Below are 17737 nucleotides of genomic sequence, written 5' to 3'. Positions count from 1 at the left end.
TACATTCAAATATTGTAAAATATATATATATATATTTCCTAAATCTACATCTATCTACAGCCAGGATAAATGGTATGAAATCTATGTGTATGCCCTATATAGTTGGCTTTATTTAATATATAAATAACAATGGAAAAGTTTATATAATAATACAAAAAAAAACATATTTATTCTTTTCATTTAGTTTGATGCAGCCGCACCTGCCCGGTCTGAAGGGTAGTGGAGCCAGTTCTGTACCGCCTGTGCAAAGACAAACTCTGTGACATCTGTCCCCATGTTGAGTGAGGGCATAAGCAGAAAACATGGAAGAAAAAACATCTTAAATGCCAGATATGAACATTTTCAACAGAAATTGTACAAGTTGAATCGGCCAAATTGTTTTTTAGTCTCAACATTGGTGCACCTTAAGATGCATTTGATATATCCACCTATTTTGTTTTGTGGTCTGTCATGTCATCATAATTATCTCCACAAACAGAATTGTATTGTATGAATGTAATTCTAATCCAGTACACATTTTGTCAACCTAAGAAAAATTGCTTCTCTCACACAAAAAACACAACAACAACAAAAACACCTCTGTCCAGGCCCTGTAAATAGGAAACAAACATGGTGGCTCAGGCCGACACATTCATTCCAGGCAAAATCAAACATTTGCTTCAGGAGAGCCGAAAGGAGAAGTGCAATTTGATTGCCTGTTGAGTTTAAATAACGTTCCACGAAGGTATAGAAGTCACTATCAAGCATAATTTGAAGGCCGGACATCCTTTTCTGACACATGGTCACAGGAGCAGACGGTGTGAGAAGAAAGTAACATTAGGGGCTTTTGTAATCTAATTTAAAATGACATTAACTCCAAATGAAAATATATTTGTATGAAGGTGTAAAGAAGGCTTTTGTGAAGTTTTATTTATTCAGCATGTTCAGAAATCAATTTTTTTATTTTCGTAGCTCCAGGGCATCATTCATGAGGTGCAAAAAGTGCAATGTCCATCTCTGTTTCTCAGCAGAGAAGAACTGCTTGTTTAAGTTTCACATGGAGGGAAATCCCATTTCAATGAAGTGCATTACATGACATGACCTGCTCTGTGATACAAACATACGTCTGTTTGAAATCCATTATGTGAAAATATTTGAAATGTTTTTACTGCTTTTGTTTTATGATATGTTGTCAATCACAAAGATTTTGTGATTTTGTTTTGCCTTCCGAGCATTATTTTATGATCTATAAATTCACAAATTTCTCTGATTTGGTAGCTTTGTCGCACAACGTTGCCCTTATAAGTAACGAAATAATATTTTTGACAGAGTACAAAAATAATTTGTATTGGTAAAATGTCTCAAAATGAACCAATAGATGAAGTAGAATCATTTTTGTATTGAACCATCAAAATGTGTGCAGTAGAGGATTCATGTCGATAAATGGCATTCACGGCTGTCTTTAAAAGACCACAGATTCACTGATGGAAAAATAGAAAAGAGGCGTGTCGCACACTTAAAATCCAGTTAAAAACCGTTATTAATGGAAGCATACAAGGAGGAAAAGGACAAAATATGTAAAAACAAAAGCCAAACTGCTTCTTTAATTAAGGAGCGTCAAAAGGCGTGGCAGACAATAGCATCGTGACTAAATGTGTAGTTTCCAAAAAATAAAAATTAACCGACCACTCATCTTAACGATAACTGTCATACCTCTATACTTCAAGGAGTTATTGGCTCAAATGATCCGTTGTACACCTTAATGCCTTAAAAAAAATGAAGTGGAAGTTAATTTACATAGATGATTCACCATGAAGAATACAAATCTCTCTTTCTTTGTGTGTGTGTGTGTGTGTGTGTGTGTGTGTGTGTGTGTGTGTGTGTGTGTGTGTGTGTGTGTGTGTGTGTGTGTGTGTGTGTGTGTGTGTGTGTGTGTGTGTGTGTGTGTGTGTGTGTGTGTGTGTGTGTGCGCCCATGTTACTCCAACCATGAAGACGAACCACCTGAGGGTTTAGCAATAACAAACCAGTGGCTCTACTAAGAAGTGTGATGGAACCAGTGAGCCATACTACACCTACTATTCCTTAATAGGCTCATTGATTGAGCCGGCTCAGTCCACATCTGCTGCTGTTTATTTCAGGGTGGGTCGACCCTGTTATTATGCAAATCTCAGCTCCTGAAGGAGCTGAAAAGACTCTGCAGTACAACAAATACAGCCGGCTGTGAATACTCACAGCGCTCTCTGAGGTTTGTCTAAAACTTCTGAAAAAAGGAGCAGTTTATTTATATTTCCCAAAGTCATTTTTGTACTGATTGAAATCCAGATTTTTACAGCTATGGCCAGATGTCGCACGGATTGCACAGAGCGACCCCTACGGATCTGCTTTGAGATGATGGGTCATTTCATTGGATCGCATCCGTGGTGGTTCCTGATCACCCCTCTCATTGTCTCAACAGGTTTGGGGAGCGGGTTTTATTTTCTCACGGACAGACTGTCCAATAACATTGAGGAGCAGTTCACGCCTGTCGACGGTCCGGCCAAGATGGAGAGGAAATACATTGAAGAAACTTTTCCAGGAAACGATTCCATGTTCTCGAGTCTCAGGCTGAGCACAGATGGAAACTACGCCACTCTGATAGCTGCAAGTGACGGGAATATTCTGACTGCTGAGTCACTTCACGACATCCTACATTTGGACTTTAAAATCAGGAGCATGGTGGTGCAGTTTGACAACCAGTCATTTAAATATGTAGATGTCTGTGCCAAGCTGATTGGATCCTGCATCTCAAATGAAGTTCTCGATATCATTGAACACTATGCCAACAATATAGGTTCTGTCAATTTAACATTTCCGTGGTACCACTCTGATTTTAGAAGTATTCCCTTATATCTAAGTCTGGGGAGTGTGAAACTGAATGCAGAGAGTTCAGTTGTTGAAAGTGCTGAAGCTGTACAGCTCCATTACTATTTAAAAGACAACGGCAAAACAAAAACTGATCTTTGGTTGGAAAGCTTCATTGATTTGGTGTCAAATGAATCCTCACCGTCCCTTCAGGTAAGGAGAACTCTTAACACAGACAGTATCAGTGTATTAAATCACCAATCTTGTTGTTTAATTAAGTGGATTCTGTTATATTTATTAACGATCTCTCTAGGTGTCATACTCCACCTCAATGTCAATGCAGTGGGAATTTGAGAAATCTCCAGCTTCTGTCATCTATTTATTCTCCATCACCTACATCATCGCCATCATATTTTCAATTCTAACTTGTTGGAGGTCAGTAAAACATAAACAGGTCATGCAATGCAAACATCCTAGATGCATGGCCCTTCTTGATCTTGTTTTTTTGCTTCTTTTGAAGGTTGGATAATGTGAGGACCAAGGTGTGGGTGGCGTCCTGTGGGGTTCTGTCCACAGGTCTGGCAATCCTGAGTGGTTTTGGTGCGCTGCTGTTGCTGGGCCAACCTTTCGTCATGACAGCTGCCTCCTGTCCTTTCATGATATTAGGTATAAGTTCTGTTGGACATCAGGGTCTGCAAGGTCCTACCATCAAGGCTGAAAAAAAATAAGAGGCCATTAAAAACAACGTTCTTTCGTCACATCTCCCTGACTCCTTACCCTCAGATGTTGTTTTTTTTTTTTAAATTTGAACTTGTCTGTTCACTAATTAAGGACGTTTTTAAGATTTTGTAGTCTGGCTCGGCTCGACTATCGCTCAGAGCTTCAGTCCTCATTTTGAATATAGTCAGCCGGTTTTCATTAAGGTTTGCCCAGCCACTCTGAGGGCTGGACCAATCAGCAACCAGTTGGGAGTTGGGGTGGCTAAGTGCTATGACATTGTAATGGATTAGATTCATATTCAGGGCACACACTGACTATACGGTATATGTTCGGCAATTGGTTAAAGGCTATGCCTATTGGGATATAACAACTGCAAACAATTCCCAATGGAGCATGGCCTGGTAATACCAGGTTACAGGTTTTGTGCAGCTCCTTCTGGAGCCATAAAAGACATCTTTTTCATAATGAAGTCCTACTCTCAAAGACATGTGAACAGACTTTCATAAGAATTGGCGCATATTTTCTTTAAAGAACTTGCAAACACAGCGGTATGGTCCTTTCTCAGTTAATACTTTACTTTACTATTTTCGAGAAAATTCTCCAAATAGCTGAAAACCTGGGGCTTTTGGCATCCCAGCAGATGCCAAAAGCCAACATTGCCCGATGGGTAGGCCAACCTAAGAGTCCAAAGACACATTTTCCATTTCAAAAACCTTTTTCTCCTCTGACTTTTACTCCTAAGGTATTGGACTTGATGACATGTTCATCATGATCTCCTGCTGGCAGAGGACTCGTGTCCTGGACAGTGTTCCAGACCGGCTGGCTGACACCTACAGAAACGCTGCCGTCTCCATCTCCATCGCCACACTGACCGACGCTCTGGCTCTCTTCCTGGGCAACAGCTCGCCCTTTGGCTCGGTCCGGTCTTTCTGCCTCTACGCTGGGATTTCTGTTTGCTTCTGTTATCTGTACAGCATTACTTTCCTGGGGGCATGCATGGCTTTGAATGGACAAAGGGAAGCAGAGAACAAGCACTGGTTCACCTGCGCCAAAATCCCAGAGGACCCACCGTCTGGGAATTCAAAAGCCTTCAGCATCTGCTGCGTCGGGGGTCGCTACAATCGAATCACAGAGAAGGAGGAAACCGAAGCCATGAGTCACATTTTTGAACGGTACTATGGTCCGCTTCTCACCCACAAACTAATGAAGGCATGTATCTTGGTAATTTACGCAGGCTATCTGGCTGTTAGCATCTATGGCAGTTTTATGTTAAAGGAAGGACTCGATATCAAGAATCTGGCTTTGGACGATTCCTACATCATCGATTATTACAACCATCAAAGGCAGCACTTCTCTGAATACAGCTGCAACGTGATGGTGGTAGTGAAGCAACCTTTGTCCTACTGGGACAAAGAAGAACAGAGTTGTCTGCATTCATGCATTTCAAGTTTTGAAAGTTTGAACTTTGTCAATAGCACCTTCGCTTGGTTCATTTCCTATGAAAACCATGCAGAGGCCACTCATCTCAACATAAGCTCCCAAGAGGTTTTCCAAACCCACCTGCCTCATTTCTTAGATCTCAACCCCACGTTCAGACAAGACATCAGTTTGACTCTAGACAGCAACATTCTTGCCTCTCGCTTTTTCATTCAGACTTTGAACAGAACTACGATGAAGGACATGATGATTGGACTCAGGAGAACAGCAGAGGAATGTCCGGTGGAGCTCCTGGTGTACCACCCTGCTTTCATCTACTTCGACCAGTACACTGTCATCACTGATAACACCATCCAAACCGTCCTCGTGGCTGTGATTGCAATGCTAGTCGTCTCCCTCGTACTCGTACCCAACCCTCTTTGTTCCATCTGGGTGGCGTTTGCAATTTGTTCGGTCATCGTTGGCGTGACGGGGTTCATGTCCCTCTGGGGTGTGAATTTGGACTCCATTTCCATGATCAACCTGGTCATGTGCATTGGTTTCTCTGTCGATTTCTCAGCACATATCTCTTACTCTTTCGTCTCGAGCCCCAAGAGTGACGTCAACGAGAAAGCCGTGGATGCTCTGGCACATTTGGGGTATCCGATACTGCAAGGAGCGTTGTCCACTATTTTAGGGGTGCTGGTGCTGTCCGTGTCTGGGAGTTACATCTTTAGGACATTCTTCAAGATTGTGTTTCTTGTGATTGTATTTGGGTTGCTCCATGGCTTGGTGTTTATTCCGGTGTTTCTGACCGTGTTTGGTGCCTTTGGAAAGTGCTGTTAAGGTGGGTCTGTTCTGACTTGGCTGAGTTATTACTTAGTAACAGTAACACCACTTTTTGTGACAACTGTGTGATAAGGGTCTCGACAAGGGTCTCCCACAGCGCCCTCTACAGTCGACTTTTAATGGGCAGAAACCGCCGTGATTGTACCAAAAGGACTCCAAATTATAACAAGCCAATACAGTTAAAGAATGAACAACCCAACGTTGCAACACTGCATGGAATAATTAACGTATGCAGTGGCTAAGTCACAGATGGGGATCCCTCTCAAAAACTGTTGGACGGCCACGTCTGTTAATATTTAGTTGTCTTAATAAATGAGGCACAATTTTGGAAATAGTTTTTGTTTGGTCAAAACTTCACACCCCCACTGAGAAGCCCAATGTAGCAGGTGTTGTCATGGCAGATTAAAAAAAAATCTTTTATTTGTTTTCACAAATTACAATTTTGCCAAATTGAAAAACTTTACTTTAATTTCAGTTTGACTTTATTTTTCTGTATAGTTGTGCCATAGTACAGATTAGAGATTCAATATTCTAGGTTGTCAGAAGTGTAGTCCTTGTGTCACTCGTCTAATTTGTAACAAAGATACTTCATATGTGGTGTCCCTTTTGTAACCAGTGAGGAAATGTCCCTCCTCAGCTATTGTAGGTTTAGGTAGGCCTTGGCACCTCCTCCTTCCTGGGTCCCCCTTTAGGCATGGTATAAAAACTGCACTAAATGAACTGAAATTAAATTAAATGAAAGCCACTGCTGTTTTGTTTTGCTACTGTTTTAAGTTTCTTTATTTCTGTGGTATTTTTCAATTCGATGACTTTTGTTGGTGTTAGTTTCCTGTTTTTTTACTCAACTGCTTTTGGTATTTCCCCCCCAAGAATTTAATTCCCATTATATTGTTCTTGAGTTAAGTTTTTGAGTAAAGTCTTTCTTGAAGATTTGATTTAATAAATTGCCCTTTATTTCACTGTTATATTCTACAAATTGATCAAAATAAACTTTGTAATCTTGGGGGAATCCTTTGTCTCAGTCCATTATTTTCTGTCACTTGTGGATTGGGGTGAGTGATCCAAAATCTAAAAAGAAATAACCTACCCTGCGGTGGTCACACTTTGTACAGTTTTGTGAAAATACACCTGCAGTATACACTCACTCACTGGGCCACAATCATCTTAAGTAAAGACCGTGTAAGGTAAATTCTGAGATTTGCTTCTAAATAATTGGGGGCCTTGGGCCTTTCTGCGTGGAGTCTGCATGTTCTCCCTGTGCCTGCGTGGGTTGTCTCCGGATACTCCGACTTCCTCCCAACATCCAAAAACATGAATGTCAGGTTAATTGACGATTCTACAAATTTCGCTTACGTGTGAATGAGAGCAAGAATGGTCTTCGCAATACAGCTCGACATCATTATTGTCCAGTTTTACTCCTGTGTTACAGCTCAGAGGGTACAAGCTTGATTTATATGCACCAGTATGTTTCACTCATTGGACAAATAAATTCTAATTTGTATTCTGTTTTCACAAAGCAGTCTGCTCCAACCAGCAGAGAGACAGAGCCACTGACATCATGCATAAAGTCACCCGAGAGGTTGGATGTCAGACGGACCGCTTAGTGGGGAAAAGGACTGCAGCCACAGGGCTGTCATACAGAACACTGAGCAGCAGAAAGGATGCAGGTGAGACATGTAAATGTATTCGTTTGGATTTATAAATATCTCTGATGATAAATAAAAGATTGTAGGTACAATAAAGTTGTTGAAAGAAAACACTGCTGAAGGTTGTTAAAAAAAAAATCAGGTCATCTGCCCCAATATCAGATTATTTTACTATTTTGATAAAAAAAAAAAAAAAGATGATAAAAAAACAATTAGTTTGTTATGACTGGCAAAGTGGGGAGTGACGAAGAAAAATAATAGTGCTTAGCACACTAATGGAACGACCTCATACTGATGTTATTGTTGTGGTTAGAACCATGAACCTAATAATTATTCATTTACCACAGACTGTAAGTTACACAGTCTGCAGACTTCCACTAAACGGTTTAAAAGAGCAAGAGTGAAGGTCATGGTCTATGACATTTTGCAACGTTAATGGTCAAATTACAGCAATAATTTGTACGTGTGTGTTGTGTTTACATACGGTAGCCCTGCATAAGGACTTTACATAAAGAACTCTTGTTACTATGCTTATATATTTTCCAGGTTCTCAAACTGCAGTAGCCAGAAGGAGTGTTGCCGTGGGAAAACACCACATTGCAGCTTCTTTCACTCTGTTCCGTCAAATCACAACATACTTTTTCAAGGTATTTAACATAGTAAAGTCTGTACAACTGGAGAGGCAGTGTTTTCGGGGGTGACAACCAATACATGTATTAAGAATTTGCACGCGTGGTTTAAATCCAGTATCCTCTATCTTCATCAGGGGACTTTTGGTGAATGCAGAGCACAACACAAGAGGGAATGGCAACTGATGGTGCTTTCCCAGATATCCCAGCACCACGACACCAAACATCTGTAGGCCGGTAGGGAGCGCGTCTGGAATGACAAAATAACAAAAACATGTCATCATTTCAGATTTATCCAGGTTTGCTCTGGGAAGGGGAGGTGACTTACATCAGTAGATATCATTATCAGATATCTTTGTTGAAGACATTGATGTAAAAAAAAAAAAAATAATAAAAAAGGCTCAAGAGTCTTATTTTGACTTTATTTAGCATGCTGTCTTCAGATCCTCGACCTCGTCAGTTAACTGTGGCTTCTCTCTCTCCCTCTGCTTCTCCTTCTCTCGCCTGCTCAGTGTTTCACATGTTGAGTAATAACTCCTCTGTCTCGGCCACATTGTTGTAATTCCTTGTTGTCAGGATGTCCCAACGAGTCTTTGCAGTTCTCCTCACTGGTGCAGTTGTGTGCTCGTTTCTGCAGATTTCCTGGTTCTGGAGCTGCTTGTCTCTGCTCTGAGATTACTGGACACACCAACAGTTCCTTGTCTTGGATCGCCATGCTGTTCTTTTCTCTTTTCATCTTCCCTCACCTTAACCGGTCAAGGCAGATGGCTGCCTACCTTATGGCTCAAGAATATTAGGGATACAACTGTAAGTACTTATTTTTGTTGAGTGTATGTAAAAGCACTGTTGAAACAGTAGAGAAGGAGACCATCGCTCTGTAATATATTAACACGGATCTTTTGATAAAAGCAAGAGTGACGGGAAGAAATGTTTAAACTGTCTGCATTTGTTACACCTCTGTTGATTAAAAACCTACCCTGGTGTTATTAGTTGAATATCATTACTTTATTTGCCTATATATCAAAAGCAAATTGTATTTGTTTTGGTGTGCATTAATCCATAATGAAGTGAATCCTCTAACAATCTATTTTTTACACAGATCAATGTATGGTTGGTGATGTAATCAACATCACGTAGAAGATTGTGTAAACACTGCAACTTGATTTTAAGTTATAAACCTTCCCAATTTGATTTAAATTACCTTTGGCAACTCGGAGCGACAAGCAGGTCGGCGTTCTGAGAGCGAAGTGCTGTCAGGATGATGAGCAGCTGATTTTCTCATGATTTCAAAGCCTAATTTAAGTTAACAACACATTCTTCTGTGGTGTGATGTCATTTTTATTTCTACTTTACATGATCTTTATGTTTTTGGTTGGGGTTCTTTATTTCAGCTGCACAAAGGTTACATAACCACTGACATCAAACTGTGGAGAGATCTACAGAAGAGCCATTCAGTGGGTACACAGCATAAAAGCATTTCTATACATCTATATACAATGATCCCGTTACATACCAACATATATACACAGCTAAACGTGGCGAAAAGGCCGGTCAGCAAGCAGAATATAATGTGTCAAACTGAAGCAAAAAAATGAAAATGAAAATGAAAACACTGAGGACAACATGCTGGTTATGATCTCGACAAAAGCTTCAACCTTTAAAGAAATCAGCAGTCTAAATATGGATTACACACAGATACTGCCATATACTTGGAATTACACATTCACCATTTTAACAGACGCAGTTTCTACATGGACGTGTTGAAGAAATGACAAATTCAGACACATTTACAATAAAAAATGAAGTTTGATTCAGATTTTCTTTCATACTTGGAGGAAACTGCCTGTAAAAACGAGCATCGTTCATCCATTGTGCAAATTTCATTTACAAAGCAGAAAGGGTGTTGCAGCACTGGACGCAGGTGAGAAATCTCTCTGGACAGAAATGGACATCAACTGACAGAACTAAACTTTTGGTTTTTCTGAATAATTTAAGAGTTTTAATTTCATTCATTTGTAATTACAAGTAAATCAAATATTCTGCTGAGAGGTCCAACTCAGACTATTTAAACAAATTAGGCCAACATTACTACATTAAAACTCTAAAGGTTCTGCTGCTCTATCACCACATAAACACAGCTTCTATTTGTCAAGTATGTCAGCAGCAGTTTTTGTTCCATCTTTACAGACAGCATAAATTAAAACAATTGCACGAAGAGTGCACGATGACATTTTCATTTTGTACGCTTACTTAATGTGCTGAGACGTTGTAGTTTCTACTCTAAACACTTCAAAAGGAAAATTGATGGTACATTCCCCAAAAGGCCACCTTTACAAAAGAAGCGACAGGGACGTGTGGAGACGGGGGACAGCAGGAGGGACAATGTGTAACACAGTCAGGACACGCAGAAGAAACAGGAGGGACACGACGGCTCGATGTTTTAAGATGAGAACTGACACTGAAGATATGAACAAACACTGGCAGACTAATGAAAAATTAGTCTGGGTTCCCCTCAAGTCTGGTTGTTATGGTGATAAAGTAGCTCTTTGGGTTCACAGTAAATGTACTTCAGCATCTCCCATAAACAGAACGACAGTCTGTGTTGACCTGGCTTAACACAATTATCCCCTTATTTCAGTTTGTAATTAACCTTAAAAAAAAAGAAAACCTGTCCACATGCTGTTTCCATGTATAAGGTACATATTTACATTCATGTATTATTTCCACCCACCAACTGTGTGACCTGAGCAACGTCCTTATAGAGTTACAAGCTTTTCAACTTTTAGCTTTCAACACACACCTGCTTCCCTCCGAACGCACAGTCATGCTTAGCTTTGAAATAACAGCTCTACTTATCTGTGAATATACTGATGAGATTCAATGAAGGTGACAGCATAAAGATGTGACGTCGTCCCACATTGTGAATGCAGGTCTTCCTTCTGTAACCCCTGAGCTCTTTAAATATCTGCCCCCCCCCCCTCTCCCCTCCCCGGCGGTGCCTGCGATTGCTGCTGGTTTCATCTGGTCTCCAGGGCTTTGCCCTCCAGCACCAGCTGGATCTCTTTGGCATCCAGCGTCTCGTACATGAGCAGAGCGTCCGCCAGGTTCTTGTGCTCCTTGGCGTGAGACTTCAGCAGAGCTTTGGCACGCTCGTACGACTCCTGAGGACAGCGGGAGAAAAGACGTGAGGGGAAAAATGATTGCGGGGGCTGAGCTAGTTCTGATGATGAGATCGCCTCTCAAAGATCGCACAGACCTTCAGTAGCACCCGGACTTCATGCTCCACAGCAGCTTGTGTCTCTGGACTTGTCAGTGTCATGTCAGTGTAGGTCATCACACCCAGCTGAGACACAGGGAGGGAAGTTGACATGCAAATAAATGCAAATAAATGAACATGCAGTCTATTTTTCCTCTTATTTCTACGTCACTTTCAGGTCAGTTTACCTTTTCGCACATTCCAAATCTGGTCACCATCATCTTGGCAATCTTGGTGGCACTATCAAAGTCGCTTGATGCTCCTGGAGAAAAACAAATGACAGCTTGTCTTCTACTTTCCCTCATGTATGAACGTTTGTTTTTATAGTCTACCCTGTATGTTCACTCACTGCTCATTGTAGGGACTCTTTCTTACCAGTTGTGATGTACTCGTGGCCGAATATAATCTCCTCTGCTACACGGCCGCCCATGCTGACGTCCATCTGGGCCAGAAGCTGAGAGCGAGTCTCACTCCACCTGTCGTTCTCTGGAAGCATGGACACCTGCGAGAGAGGGGGCGAAGACGAACAACATACTGATAAAGACTGTTTTACCGTTATATGCAGAGTATAAAGTAGCTCCGGGTGTCCTTACATGTCCCAGACTGGGGCCTCGGGGCATGATGGTGGCCTTGTTGATTGGCATGGCATCTTTGGTGTAGTACGCTACGATTGCATGGCCTGATTCGTGGTACGCTGTGATGAGCTTGTTCTTCTTGTCGATCTGTGCACTCCGTCTCTCGGGGCCTTGAGGAAAAGACAGGACAGAAAATACTAGTAAGAGGGGAAAAGACCATCACAATAACAGGTTGATTCATCCCTTCAGTAGAAAAACAGGAAACTTGTGTTTTACTCACCCATGAGGATTTTGTCTTTCGCAAACTCCAGCTCCTTCATAGTGACCATGTCTTTCTCATCAACTGCTGCCTTCAGGGCGGCCTGGTTGACCAGATTTTCCAGGTCAGCGCCTGAGAAGCCCACGGTACCCCGGGCAATAATGTTGGCCTCAATAGCTGCATAGATAACAACAGCGGGGTTATGGAAGAGAATCAAACTAGAGATGTGGGCTAGCTACTGTTTCAGCAAAAAACAGTCTTCAGATATTTAGTGGATGAAGTCACTTGTGTGCTCTGTGTGGGGGGCAGACAGTGAGTACATTGCGAAATATCAAATATCATAATAATATATTTAGGAAAAAGATGTGGCCTAATTCAGGATTAACAGATGTTGATCTCACACCTGGATCCACTTTGATCTTCTTGAGGTACCAGTTGAGAATCTCTGTGCGTCCTTTCACATCTGGTTTGGGTACAGTCACCTGCATGTCAAAACGTCCCGGGCGGATCAGAGCGCTACGAAGGAAGAGCAGTTCTTCAGCAGGACGTTGATACACGGTCACCCAACAGACTCCTCTACAGCTTCAGCACATTGTTAGTATTGACCGTAACAGCTGTGGCTCTGAGGATTGTAAACGTTGACATGTTGCCTCTGACACCTTCTCCGCTAACAGAGAGACAAAGAAGTAAAACCTACTTATCTAAAGCCTCTGGGAAGTTGGTGGCTCCAATGATGATCACACCTTCATTTGGTTTAAACCTACAAAATAATAAAGACATAATAATGCAGGTCAGTGTTTGCATCCATCACTGGTCATTCATTCAATTTGTGTTGACCGTTGTGATTGATGAGAAGGTCATGAATTATCTGTGGTTGTATCAAGCAACTGGATTTTGCATCAAACAAACCAATCTGTATGTGTTCAAATTGTATGTGTGTGTGAAATGTTTCCTGACTGAACTTCTAAAATTGTACTGTATCCTCATGACAGATCATTCTGTCACCAAACCATTTTTTTTTTTTTTAGCACAAATCCACCGTTTTGTTTGTAATTACGTTCCGGATTTACCTTGTTTACAAATAAAATTCAACATGTATGCCCAACATGCACAAATGGAAGTGATCAGTTTAGAGATTACCCATCCATCTCAGCAAGCAGCTGGTTGATAGTCTGTCTGGAATAAGGGTGCATGGGAGACTCTATCCTTTTCCCGCCCACGCTGTCCAGTTCATCGATGAAGATCACGCAGGGAGCGTTGCCTTTAGCCTCCCCTAGAAAAAAGCAGTGAAACACACATAAAAGTAAACACATGTATCACAATATTCAGCACAACTATTAACAACTTTGCACGCTTTTTAGGAAGAAAGAAGAAAAGAAAAAGGTCAATTATGGGGAAAAAAAAGTAAAACACCTACTAAAGAGGTTCCTGATGCGACTGGCTCCAACTCCAACAAACATCTCATCAAACTCCGACCCGGAGGCGTAATAAAACGGCACATCCGCCTCTCCTGCCACGGCTCTGGCCAGCAGGGTCTTTCCAGTCCCCGGAGGGCCAACAAGTAGAACGCCTGAAGCAAACGAGAGGCAAAGATGAAGAAGAGGAGTGGCCCTAAAACTGACCTCGGGGGAAAAACAGCCTACCTTTTGGCAGCTTTCCTCCCAGGGCCGTGAACTTCTGCGGGTTTTTCAGGAACTCCACCACTTCCTGCAGCTCGTTCTTGGCCTCCTCCACCCCTTTGACGTGCTCGAATGTCACGTTTTTCATCTGCACGGGGTCCACAGCTGAGTCCAGGCCTGTTGTGGTTCGGAACCGCACTGTCCAAAATGGTTAGATTAAAGTTCGAAATCACACCGCATGGCAAGGTTAATCAGCCCCCACACACACACACACAAACAAACAAACATTGTTATTGACTCACTGATGATAGCAGATATTAGTGTTCCAGTGAGGAAAGCTACAATTTATTGTTGTTGTCTGCACAGAACTGCAAATAGTTGAGTTATAACATGCTTATATAGCTTGCAAATGGTAAACTGTATAGTTAATTGTTATACTTGAATATATCAAAACATTAGTAGTTTGGAGGCGATTTTAATCAAAGTAAAACTAAATTAAAAAGCGAGGAGAGAAAGGAGCCTTTACCCGATATGAAGGGGGTCTTAGAGATACCATAGAGCCCAACCAGAAGCAGCACCAGCAGGATCAGACGAGTCCTCCTCAGCGAGTCTGAACAGTCAGAACAAGACAACCATATTAATTAATGCATAAAAACAGAAGAACTGTTGTCTGTATGTTTTCACTAAGTATTCACTGTTTGGATTTCAACCTGCCTTGAGTGCGTTGTGTCAGAGCCTGAGCTTTCAGGAAACCTTCAGCGAAGCCCCTCTTGAAAGTGTCCTGCTGTGCGTCGGGTACGTTCTTGTTCTTCAACAGGCTGTCGAGACTTTCGACTTCAACCCCCTTGTCTCGAGTAAGAAAACCCTGCAGTGCAAAACACAAGGCAACACCGCTCCTTCAATACTACTCTTAATGTAAAGGAGACACTTTGCAGACCTTAAAAACGGTTGCTCTGCTTTGAGTTTTCAAATTCTGCAAAGGCAGAAAATGGAGGAAAATATTTAGCTTCTGAAAACATAGTAGTTGGTGACAGACTAGACAGAATATAAGTGCCAACTTTTCCTTTATGTTTGTGTGTGTGTAAAAGATCTAATGGGAGGACAAGCACATCTCTGTTCTTATTTGACCTGATGGTGGGAAAGATAACAGCAGTAATGCTGTGTAATTTATCCTCAGGGGTGGAACATTTTTCTGCTTGAATTCTTGGGTATTCAGGTGAAAATGTTGCTGGTATTTTAATAGGCTTACTACACGAGTTCCACGTCCATGACATTGCATCACATGGTAAAGCACACTAAACACGCGAACGACTTTAGATACCGACCTTCATAAAAGATGGCGTGAAGCCTTCAGATTCTACAGGCCGCTCGAAGGCCGATTGCTGTCGTCTGGTTTTGATCCTTAAAGTTTTAAAGCTTCTGCTCTGAACCAACACTTGAAAAAGAGGAAGGAAATAAACAAACTAATCATGTTATCACGGTACGTTCGCATAAACACTGAAAATGTACATTTTGTTACAGGTAAATTTACAATGCACGTGTACAAATTGAAAAATATAGATCATAATCACATTTGACAGGAGTATTTCCTCTCAGTTACCTGGCCAGTGTTGTAGCTCTGTGCAGACAGAGTGAAGAGGTGAAGGCCGCTGCCTTGAAAAGACTGGGGCCGACACGGGCGAGGGTCCCCATGCGAAGCCTGGGGAGAGACAACATGGTATCACTGCCCTTTCAATCATGAGATACATTCGGAAAAAGTGGTAGCAGAGGCCGTGGCTGCTTGTTACGACAGTCAAGAATCAAGAAGCCACTGCTGCCAGAAGATGGGTGTCAGTCTCAGGCACACCTATCTAAGCAGTGAGAGGTAGAGAATCATCCTCATCCTCCTCACCATGCTTGTTGTGGTAAAAGGAGGGTGTGGAGAGGTGTGACATCCTCCAGGTCGTCTGACCACCGAGTGGAAGCGGCGCCTCCTGTGGGCTCAAGCGAGGCAACACACGGTTCACCAGCTCATGCAGCTGCTGTGTTCCCAGGTCTGATAAACCGAGCTCCCGCAGGTTCCACATGGACTGTGCACACGGACACACATACACGGACACACATACACAGACATTTGTTTTGTTTTGTCACCAAAAGCAGCTCGGAGCTTGGAAGTGTTAAAACAAGTCAACCATCACCGTGACTTGCAGGTGTGAATGCAGCTCACGCCCTTGCAAAGTACCTCTGTACAGTGTAGTTCTGAGTCAGAGGCGTGCTCCTTGTGTTTTCTGGATTTGCAGGTGGCGACGCTGCTGCTGCTGCTGCTGCTGCTTCCCACTGAGCTCTTCAGAGAGTGGAGGACGTTGATGAGATGACTCAGAGGCACGGTCACCTGTGATCACATGTGGTCAAACAGTGAGTGAACGATTACATGACTGCAATGTTTTGGGCATTAAGAATGATCATTATCAAATCTTATTTGTAATTTAAAGGAGGTTTGTATTGATAGTGACAGATAAGCAGTGGAGGAATGTAACTCACTACATTTACTTGAGTACTTAAGTGCAGTGTTGAAGTATTTTTACTCTACCTGAGTATTTCTATTTGGTGCTACTTTATACTTCCACACCACTAAATATTAGATGCAAACAATGTACTTTTTACTCCACTATATTTGTCTGACAGCTTTAGTTACTAATCAAATATAATTTTTCATACACTTCTTGTCCAGTGAAAAATAAATTGTATTGTTTCCAATAAACTAAAAGATGAAATGTTAATTTATGGGTTGAGAAAATTCTCCTACTTCTAAAGCTAAATAGGCGATTTGAAAACCCTCCAGGATTCAATGGAAAATGTTAAAACGCCTCAAACAGCTGTTTTCCTGAGCGTGTAGACTTTTAGGAGCTACGTGGTTCTTACAGGACAGCGAGACTACAAACAGGTGATCTTAAAGAATATGATGCATCACTGCAGATTAAACTAACTGACAGTATGTAAAACAGTTCAAATTTGCTCAACCTCAAACGTATACAGCAGTAAAATACATATTAACACATCAGGAATATAAATATGAAATCATAATGTGTATATCTGGCATTTATTGCAGCGTGTGCTTTTACTTTTGATACTTTAAGTGCATATCTCTGATGATACCTACATGCTTTTACTTAAAGACAGGGTTTGAATACAGGACTGTAACTTATGGTGGAGTATTTTTTTTTTTTTTTACTGCGTGTCATTAGTACTTCAGTAAAGTAAAGGACCTGAATACTTCCTCCAACACTGCAGGTAAAGTACCTGAGCGAGCAGGTTTACAAAAGTGTCACAAAGAGCAGATCCTGCTAGTTTTAAACAAAAACTCAGCCACGTCCAGGTGATGATCAGGTGATGTCCAGGTGATTATTCACCTGTCACTCACTGACGCGGATTCCTATTTGACACGTGACTGAGGACACGCGCAGCTGGCGAGCAGAAACTTCTCTCAACGACCGACACTCCTCGTTTTACTTTAATTACGGGTAAAGAACAACAGACCCGCATCGGCAAAATGTCCACTGACCTAAATCTTAAAATGTTTGGTGAAACGGGCTAACGAGCGAGCTGCGCTGAACGGGCTTTGAGCTGCAACAACAACAACAACAACAACGCTACTGTTAGCTCGGCCTAAAGGCGTCCGGCTTCCTTTACCTGCGGCTGCACGGCCATGGACAAGGAAAACATGTTCATCTGTCCGCTGGTGCGGGGCCGCCGTTAAAGCTGAGCGGGTTATGTCACTGTCCCCGGAGAAGAGTTAAAGCTCCGTGTTTGTGTGGCTTCGTCTTTGAGGAGCACGCATAGCAAGTCCGGCTGCGGACTTCAGCGCTTTGCCCGACAGCTGCAAACACACCGGAAGTGACGTCATCCCGTGGCATATTGCGCGTCCGCGTCGACGTTGATCGCCTTCACTGGGCGAGCTAAAGTTCCT

At 42.0% G+C, this 17737-nt stretch overlaps 2 protein-coding genes across 3 annotated transcripts; one reads left to right on the top strand and one right to left on the bottom strand.

Annotated features, from left to right (window-relative positions):
• The first annotated feature begins 2309 nt into the window (after positions 1 to 2309).
• Positions 2310 to 5804, top strand: LOC138632572 (patched domain-containing protein 3-like). The gene is made up of 4 exons (XM_069718241.1): positions 2310 to 3035; positions 3136 to 3257; positions 3343 to 3488; positions 4285 to 5804. Exons 1-4 carry the CDS (start codon positions 2316 to 2318, stop codon positions 5802 to 5804), a joined length of 2508 nt encoding a protein of 835 aa, XP_069574342.1. The 5' UTR covers positions 2310 to 2315.
• A 3592-nt stretch (positions 5805 to 9396) lies between these two features.
• On the bottom strand, positions 9397 to 17652 carry LOC138632555 (ATP-dependent zinc metalloprotease YME1L1-like). Of its 2 annotated transcripts, none has more exons than XM_069718204.1 (18): positions 17461 to 17652; positions 16013 to 16162; positions 15683 to 15860; positions 15392 to 15490; positions 15117 to 15226; positions 14506 to 14656; positions 14318 to 14401; positions 13816 to 13989; positions 13590 to 13742; positions 13313 to 13445; positions 12870 to 12932; positions 12576 to 12688; positions 12194 to 12349; positions 11932 to 12083; positions 11714 to 11840; positions 11527 to 11600; positions 11339 to 11425; positions 9397 to 11243 (listed from the first exon to the last, which is right to left on the bottom strand). In XM_069718204.1, exons 1-18 carry the CDS (start codon positions 17497 to 17499, stop codon positions 11100 to 11102), a joined length of 2187 nt encoding a protein of 728 aa, XP_069574305.1. In that variant the 5' UTR covers positions 17500 to 17652; the 3' UTR covers positions 9397 to 11099. The 2 variants fall into 2 exon arrangements, with proteins under 2 accessions (XP_069574305.1, XP_069574306.1); XM_069718205.1 differs by having other exon boundaries at positions 13816 to 13968.
• Between the last annotated feature and the right edge of the window lie 85 nt (positions 17653 to 17737).

This window comes from Brachyistius frenatus, unplaced genomic scaffold, assembly GCF_029030835.1.
Source record: "Brachyistius frenatus isolate BFR_SWC_R1_liver_20210118 unplaced genomic scaffold, ASM2903083v1 Contig_188, whole genome shotgun sequence".
NCBI lineage: Eukaryota > Metazoa > Chordata > Actinopteri > Embiotocidae > Brachyistius > Brachyistius frenatus.
Note: the sequence above shows the minus strand (reverse complement) of the source record. Positions and strands in the feature narration are given on the sequence as shown.

Coding starts and splice junctions, on each gene's coding strand:
- LOC138632572 (XM_069718241.1), top strand. CDS start 2,316: ATGGCCAGATGTCGCACGGATTGCACAGAGCGACCCCTACGGATCTGC. Junction 3,036..3,135: donor AATCCTCACCGTCCCTTCAG/GTAAGGAGAACT, acceptor CGATCTCTCTAG/GTGTCATACTCCACCTCAAT. Junction 3,489..4,284: donor CTGTCCTTTCATGATATTAG/GTATAAGTTCTG, acceptor TTTACTCCTAAG/GTATTGGACTTGATGACATG.
- LOC138632555 (XM_069718204.1), bottom strand. CDS start 17,499: ATGAACATGTTTTCCTTGTCCATGGCCGTGCAGCCGCAG. Junction 16,163..17,460: donor CCATGGCCGTGCAGCCGCAG/GTAAAGGAAGCC, acceptor ATGTGATCACAG/GTGACCGTGCCTCTGAGTCA. Junction 11,426..11,526: donor GATTTGGAATGTGCGAAAAG/GTAAACTGACCT, acceptor CCTGTGTCTCAG/CTGGGTGTGATGACCTACAC.